Here is an 8,441-nt window from a genome sequence, read left to right on the forward strand (position 1 = left end):
TGTTGTCATGGTCATAAATTATACTTTCTTTCTTTTTTTTATGTTAGACATTTGAGGCACTGCGGCAGCGCATGAAGACAATTGTGATGCGCATAATTGTTGACAACCTCACAGCCCTGGAAGGGTTGAGAAGCAAGGTTATATGGCACATTCCCCATAAGTACTCCAAGCAGATGGAGAAGAAGAGCAATGTGGTAAGTCGGCACATACAGATGTACAATCACTCACAATACTAACACAGTACACAAGTCCCATGGAAATCCAGCCTGCATTTCTTTTGATGCCGTATGTTGTGTAGGTCGGTGGATCTATGTTCCCTGGGTTCTATGTTCCCCGCTTACAACCCCTAGAACCCGGGCAACATAAGAACTATGAACATTTCTCTAATGGACTATCTTTCATACAGGTCAATCTTGGGGCAGTCCCTGTGGACTCGAGCACGACAGAAGGACATAGTGAGATAATGGGCAGCCTTATTGAATATGTTCCAACGTTGAATGAGAAACCTCACCAAGTGCTGTGCTGTTCAGACGGCCTAAACGTCGACTCGACGGAGGAGCCCAGTGAATCAACAGCTCGACAGAGATTTGAAGGGCTTGTGGACGCGCCGCCAGAATATCCCAAGGAATCGCTGTGTTACCAGGTGACAAACTTAAACGCTTGAGTTGTAGGCTATATATGTATGAATGAAGAATACGTTTTCTATCGCATAACTTATCTAATATAATGAGGGCCTGCAGTCGGTGTAGGGGTGAAGTGGTCTGTGCACCACCAACCATGGAGTCTAGGGGTTCAAATCCACGGTGCATCCCGCTAGGCAGAGTGTTTATACAAATACAAAATTGAGGGTGATGTTTGTCGATGTGCTAGTGGCTGCTATGGCGGCGCCTGTCAGGTGCTACGTCCTCCCAGTGGGGGCTCCTCATCAGTGTCAAATCAAATCGGTGTCACAGAAGAATTAATTGTTTTAACAGATTAATTTGAATAAAAGAATAGTGTAAAAAATATCTGGGTACAAAAGAAAAGTTGTCTAGTTTTGGCAATTATATTTATCATCTCTTGAACCACAGGACATTATGGAAATGTTGTTGAGTGAGAAGAGTCTGGAGGCTCGAGGATCTCTGTCCCAGCTCAAATCAGTGTTTGCAGTGAGAGGCCAGTGTATTGAAGGGAAGTGCAAGGAAACACTACAACGTGTCTGGGATGTGGATTTCATCACGGTAATATTCAGAAAATGTGCATTGCTTTAGCTTTCCTCAAATGCATATAATTTTCAATGCATGTTCTCCAATACACAAATGTTTTTTGTGTATTTTATTTGTTTGTTTCCTACAAAGTTTGTGACGTCCGCTTACATCACTTTATACGCTGCTACCGAGTGCAACCTTGACGCTGTTGAACAGCAGCCGTCAGACTTCCCCGCAGACGCTAAGGCCCAAATGGAGTGGCTTAGTGGACTCGCACACAGACTGGTGGACTTGGTGTGGATGCCACCACCTCAAGAAGACATCAAAACTGTTGCTGCCACTGCAAGTCTCTCTGAAGTAAAGAAGAATGATTCCTGTTTCTGTGGAGAAGGTACAAGGCAAATGAGAGCATGCTTTAAGTTATTTAAAAACAAGAAATGAAATGTAATTTATACAGGTGGCTGCTTGTCTCAGTGGCGCAAAGGCTTTTTTTTGGTCTGAACGTAGCGTATAGGGCTTAGTCTCCCATTGGCCGTGGGCTTAGTCTCCCATTGGCTTAGAGGCCATCCAATCAATCATGAAATCTCGCCACTAATCCACCTGTAAAATGGATAGATGCTTCAGATGCTACAGATTTACAGTATATTAAATAAACCCATCCTTCTTAAGTGAAAGCGTTTTCTTCTAACAGCAGTCGGCCCGTAGAAGCAGAAAGCTGCTTCAACGACATTTTGCCATTTTGTATGCTTCATATACAGTGTAATATCTTGAACTACCTTTGTGAATGTAAAGTGCTATACAAATACACTTGCCTTGCCTTATATGTCAGATAGTTGAGTGTTTTTATGTCCAAATGAAATCTGTGTCTACGTTATTTTAGATAAACCAGGTGAACCATTAGTGCAGTGCTGCAGCAACCTGTGTGAAGGTGTGTGGTTCCATGAAGGTTGCGTGCGGATGAAGACAACCGATCCGAGCGTCACTCAGGATTGGTTCTGCAGCTCGGAGTGTCAACGAGACGGAACCTACATATACTGTTACTGTAAAGAGCAACGAGGGGGACAGATGGTACAGTGTGCACTCATGGACCAGTGCAGGAGACATGAGTGGTACCACAAGGACTGTCTGAGTCTGTCAGAACAAGAAAATGCTGACTCCGAGGAGTGTAAGAGAAAGTACTTGTTGTCATTTCCAATGTCCTGTTGTGTTGTCTGCCTAGACTCCGACCTAGACTATAATCTGAGACTTGTATTAAACTTGATTGTGACTCGGACCATCTGTAACTTCAGACCTCAAGGTTTTATGACTGGGACTTGAACTTTGACCTTCGTGAATTTAAAATTAATGCAATGCAATGCTTGTAAACAAATTAAGCTATTGTGTACTAAAAATAGACTAAAACTAGAATTACCTGAAGTAAATGATCTGATAATAATCACCAGTAGAGGGGACAAAGTGTGAATTAAGAGTTCGCATGATATATTTTCACACTATTCAGCATAAGCTACTCTGTTGTAAACAGTAAAGAGTTTGGACTGGTAATTGAGTGATTGGACTTGAGTTCTGGAGACTTGATACTGTTTCTTTCCCCATTACAGCTACATGGTACTGCTCAGAGATGTGCTTCATTGCGTCCGATACAGACGACCATGTGCTCAACTACACGAAGGCTCTTGTGTGGGAGGGGCTTTACAACATGACAAGACGAGATGCTATCAGAGAGGGTGATGGAGAAGCCATGACAGACTTCTGGAAAATGGACATGGTTCTGTTCTGGGCTAGAAACCACCTCAAGGAGTTCACCACCTGCCATCGATTGCTCACTGGTAGGACTTAGAAAATGTAATGTGTCGCTATGGGCATTCTGTCACTGTAATACCTTGGCATTAATCAAGTGCATCTTGTCTGAATAGGGATTGAAGGATTCTACCCAGAGCACATTAGACAAGACCTGAAGTGGAACCGTGTGGCAAACCTTGAAGGAAAACCTGGAGGCAACATCAGCTTAGACTTAGTCAATGAGTTCATGAATATCGAATTCAAAGGTATGTTACTGAACTTAAATTTGCTATACAATCTTACAGTTTGTTGAGTGACAAATTTGACATACTTCTCATTTACTTCTCATCTTCTAATTTGAGCTTTGCATTATGAAACGAACCCCCTTTTTACCAAGACATTGCTTGTGTCCCAATTCAGTCACTCATACGCTTCTCCCTATATAGTGAGTCAAATGAACACATCGATTAAAAACAAAGAAAGAAAACAAAACATTTCGGAAACGACCCAATTCCTTTCAGCCGAACCTGTGCAATGCATTGTGAGATTGGTAGAGCTTAGTTAGTGACCATCGTCTGTACCCTACATTCCATGGTGCATTAGGGGCTCAAATTAGTCCACTATATAGGGTTTAATATTAATGATCACGATACATTCAGACGCTACTTAAAAATTGCTTAATCACTGTAAAGTGCACTATATAGGCAGTAGGGAATGATTCGGACAGCCATGGTCTGAAGCCCTCCCATCTGAGGGGACAGCCATGGTCTGAAGCCCTCCCATCTGAGGGGACAGCCATGGTCTGAAGCCCTCCCATCTGAGGGGACAGCCATGGTCTGAAGCCCTCCCATCTGAGGGGACAGCCATGGTCTGAAGCCCTCCCATCTGAGGGGACAGCCATGGTCTGAAGCCCTCCCATCTGAGGGGACAGCCATGGTCTGAAGCCCTCCCATCTGAGGGGACAGCCATGGTCTGAAGCCCTCCCATCTGAGGCTTTTGTTAAAAACATCTATTCCAGAACTGTCTGAAATGAAGAGTAAATTGTGGAGAAATTGCAACACAATAGTCAATCACATGGAACCAATGGTTGGTGAAATAAAAGTGGAATACAACCTTAGGCCTCCCTCGAGGTTCTGACCCTGATGTGACATACTGAGCTGTAATTGTGTATTCTGTAGAGTCCTTGGGACGTGTGAGCGACCACTACACCAATGAAAGGATGGAGCTCTGTGGAATGATGGTAGGAGCACTTGGAAGTGCTGCGGACCGGCTTCTCGTCACGCTGGGAGCAGGAAACGGCAGCGGCCTCCCCACATCCCTGGGCTCATCGCACATCCACAAGGCAAGACGACGAGCCGACATTGCTCAGTTTGTGGCCGAGTATAAGAAGGACCATCTCTTCAGGTACATTCCTGGGAGAGCTCACCAGGGCTTTGAGAAGTTTGCCTACCAGCAGAAAGTAAAAACCCCCAAGAAGATGGGGAACACGATGAGGAAGCTGGCTCAGGACATGGACCAACATCAGTGACGGATGAAAATATGTGAGTCGCTGCCACACAGTTAGTTCACATTGCATTTAGGGTTGGGAACAGTGGCGCCGTCCCATGTTTATTTTATTTCTACATGAGCAACTTGTCTGTACTTTGTTTTTTAAACCATTGATCAATCAAGAGACAAAGACTTGTGTGATCTCTCCTGCAAGGATGCCTGCTTGACCACATTTACACAATGAACCAGTTGCTTGGTTTGACAAAACAATCCTCTTTCTATCCACTACCATTTAACCCATTTAGGACTGAGACCAGATTCTACAAATGTCTTCTAAATCATGACAGTTTTCTGAAAAACCCATGTTTCTATGTCAGTCATTCTCAGACATTTCAAGCTACTAAACATACTAGCTGAAGTATAACATTACATAATGCTTAAAACACCAAAAGGGGTTCCCGTCCTGAATGGGTTAATCCTTTATTTTTTATTTTTTTCAGTTGTCTCGTATATTTATAGTATTCAATAATGATATTTAACTTGGTCTGGGTAAAAAAATAACATCTTTGGCGCCGTATACTTGGGCATAAAGAAGGAGGCAGTGGTTGGTCAGTCAGCGACCAATCAGAAGGCTGACAATTATGCAGTTAGCCTATGTTCTAGTATTTTGTGATTATTAAATGGGGAAGAATCCCTAAGCTTATTTTGTAGTTTGTTCTCTGGGTCAGGCTGAACTACAGCAGGGTAAAACATGGAGCTTACTTTGTAGTTTGTTCTCTGGGTCAGGCTGAACTACAGCAGGTTAAAAACATGGAGCTTACTTTGTAGTTTGTTTTCTGGGTCAGGCTGAACTACAGCAGGGTAAAAACATGGCAAGCTGCACAAGGCTGACCATACAAGTACACTGTGATGTTGTAGGCCATTCGTTCCCAAAGTGGGGTCCGGGGACCCCCAGGGGTCCTTGAGGGAGTTCCAGGGCGTCCCCAGCTAAATGATAGTTAGGAACCAAATGGACCCTTATGGGTCTGTAACTCAGAGAGTGTACAAATGGAACCAAATGGACCCGTTAGGGTTCATTTGGTTCCATTTGAACACTCTCAGAGTTATATTAACATTGATTTTACAATATAAATTGGGGGTCCCAGAGATAAAAATGCCATTCAATGGGGGGTCCGTAGACTAATGCATGTCAAACTGGGGGTCCTTGAAATCAAACGGGTTGAGAATCACTGCTAGAGTCGTAAAAGTCTTCTCTTATGGGGGTCCTTGGCATATATTTTCTAATGGGGGTCCGCGGGCTAATGCGTGTCAATTTGGGGGTCCTTGACATGAAAATGTTTGGGAACCACTGTTGTAGGCAACACTGCAGCTAATGAAATTAACCCATTCAGGCCTGACGTCGAAATTAAAAAAAAAGGTTTTCTAAATCATGACAATTTTCTGAAAGATTTGAGGCACATTTTAACGATTTTTCAAAAATAGCAGACCTACAAGTTCATAGCGCGCCACTCTGTGACGCGCTATATCTGGTATTTTTGAGGGCCTATGTCCAGCTTTTAGTGTGCGTGTAAACACAAACTTTGTCCTAACAAACATTAAATGCCATTGATAATGAATGGCCAGTTTTACGTCACAGTGTAACATTAAAAGCTGGACATGGGATGTGATTGGCCGGAATGAGTGATGTATGATAAGAAGAGCGCCCTTCACTTCACACGTGTGTGATTATTATTTTTTTTAAATTGCAGCCCAATGTATAAAATAATGAATTGTTTAAAAATCTAAAATAAAATGATTTCCACATTTGAATAGGCTAACAGTAACAATAGATTTAGGTTGGCTACTATTTATGGTATTTATTGGCACACTGGCTACACCTCACATATACCTGTCTTATTATTGTTATTGTATTAGCTTCAGCTGCGTTGCTTACTAGCCTTCCATGTTTTTAAACCTGCTGTAGTTTTTAACCTGAATCGGAAAATCGGAAAAATCAGCTTCGGGTTTCATGTCATGATTTATACATTTGTTTGTTTTCATTGTGATGTTGCTATTTTTCAGTGAAGCAAGTCATTCTGATTGCTTAACAAATCATATTTAACATATTGTTGCTGTCGGGAGGAAACAACCTACGGTAACTCTTTTTTTGTTTTGTTGCATAAATCAGTGCTATTGAACACCCTTTACGTCTGTGCTGTTTTGAAATATATTGAACCAATGAAAAGTAATAAAAAGCGATTGGGACAAAACCTCTTAACTCCATTGGACCCTCAAACTGTCTGCTAAAACAGCTAACTCCACCACCTCTCCCCCTCTCATGGAAAGTAATTGACAATATATTGCTTTGTTTTCAAAATATAGGGTTTTCTTCATTTCCTGAAAAATGTACATTTTGGAGTTAAGTGGTTTCTTCCCAACAGCAGATATATCATATTTATGCTCTGATGAAGGCTCATAGCAGAAACACGTAAGCGTTTGTTTATTGGTGTGTGCCAATAAAAAATTGGAAATGTGAGTACTATATGTCCTCCATTATTTGAAATGATGTTCTACCTTGGGATTTTATTTTAAATGTTTTACTTTTGAAGTATACTGGATTTTGGGTCTAGCACTGTGTCCAAACTGTTGACGGTGTGGTCAGTGAAATCCATAATTTTCTGTGAATTCCGCAGTAATATGGCTGGTGGTAGCCTTGAAAGTGATGGGGGAACAACAAGCACAATTGTTGCTCACCTGTTTATTTTGTTAAAATAATTTATATATATATATATATATATATATACACAGCACCTTCAAGCACATGTCCTTCTCATCCAGAATGATATCCTCGGAGATGCTATGAGTGATCTGGCTCTGCATTTCCTCAACAAAATGAAGAAAATTGTTGCAAAAACAAACAAACAAAAAAACTGAAATGTTTATATCACTCCTAAACATTTTGCCAAACATCACTCACACACACACTCCACCTGTGCCCTTCTGGGCACAGGTGGAGACCTGTGCCCTTCTGGGCACAGGTGGAGACCTGTGCCCAGGTGGAGACCTGTGCCCAGAGACCTGTGCCCAGGTGGAGACCTGTGCCCAGAGACCTGTGCCCAGGTGGAGACCTGTGCCCAGAAGGGCACTTGTTCTAGTATTTCATATATTTAACTTCGATGTTATAATGGCAGTCGGATCGGGCTGAAACCATGCCCAAATATGGAGTCATTATGTCACAGATACATCAGTGGTGACATCACAGATTGGTCACATGAAGTGTGAGATACAGTGACATGAGGCCACACCCTCATTAGACCCCGTCATAGTTTTGTTTTTATGTATTGCTGTTAGTCATGGATTCCAGTTCCCACCTGATGTCGTGTGTGAGTTCTGATTGGTCCAGATCGTGCTGAATAACTGCCACCTTGCATAACGTCTTGAGACTAGGACTTAAGTCTAACATGCACAGGTTATCAGGTGTGTTGAATGCTCCAAAGAGGACAATACGATCTCCCACCATGCAAGATATGTACTTCTTAGACAGGCCTTTCCCTCTGGTATCAACCTTCTTCCAGGAGAAGGTCTCTGGATTGAATTTCCACAGATCATTGAGGTCAATTCTATAACTTTTTAATGCCACCAAATATGTACAGTTCTCCATTGTAGGTAAATGCTGAATGACCCGGCCGTCCTCCTGGAAAGAGCTGTGCAGAAGATGTGCTCAGCCAGAGGTTGGTCTCTGTGTCAAACACTCTGATGTTGCAGTCATTGTGGAACCACCAGTTCTCAAATACAAACATCTTTGTCCCGATGATGGTAGCAGAGTGACACCATGAAGTAGGAGGTGCAGTTCCTCTGGTGTTAATTAAAGACCAGACCATTGTGCTGGTGTCCAACTTGTACATGTCATTAGTCACTTCAGCCTCAGTGTGTCCTCCATGGATAAACATGACCTTCCCCAAGACACAGGCTGAGTGGCCCCTCCTCGCCTCTGGAACGGTTCCAGAA

The 8,441-nt window shown here is 42.6% G+C and overlaps 1 protein-coding gene across 1 annotated transcript in view; it reads left to right on the plus strand.

The window, feature by feature from the left end:
* LOC306915944 (uncharacterized protein) overlaps positions 1-8,441 on the plus strand; it is a 67,475-nt gene that overhangs the window by 37,543 nt on the left and 21,491 nt on the right. Inside the window, exons 11-19 of the mRNA XM_079493616.1 lie at positions 48-194; positions 407-643; positions 1,071-1,220; positions 1,338-1,578; positions 2,068-2,352; positions 2,786-3,013; positions 3,101-3,232; positions 4,145-4,497; positions 7,928-7,943. Of these exons, the coding sequence (XP_079349742.1) occupies positions 48-194; positions 407-643; positions 1,071-1,220; positions 1,338-1,578; positions 2,068-2,352; positions 2,786-3,013; positions 3,101-3,232; positions 4,145-4,494 (1,770 nt within the window). The 3' untranslated portion in view covers positions 4,495-4,497; positions 7,928-7,943. The remainder of the gene's footprint in view (positions 1-47; positions 195-406; positions 644-1,070; positions 1,221-1,337; positions 1,579-2,067; positions 2,353-2,785; positions 3,014-3,100; positions 3,233-4,144; positions 4,498-7,927; positions 7,944-8,441) is intronic.

Source organism: Electrona antarctica (assembly GCF_951216825.1).
Source record: "Electrona antarctica genome assembly, chromosome: 22".
NCBI lineage: Eukaryota > Metazoa > Chordata > Actinopteri > Myctophiformes > Myctophidae > Electrona > Electrona antarctica.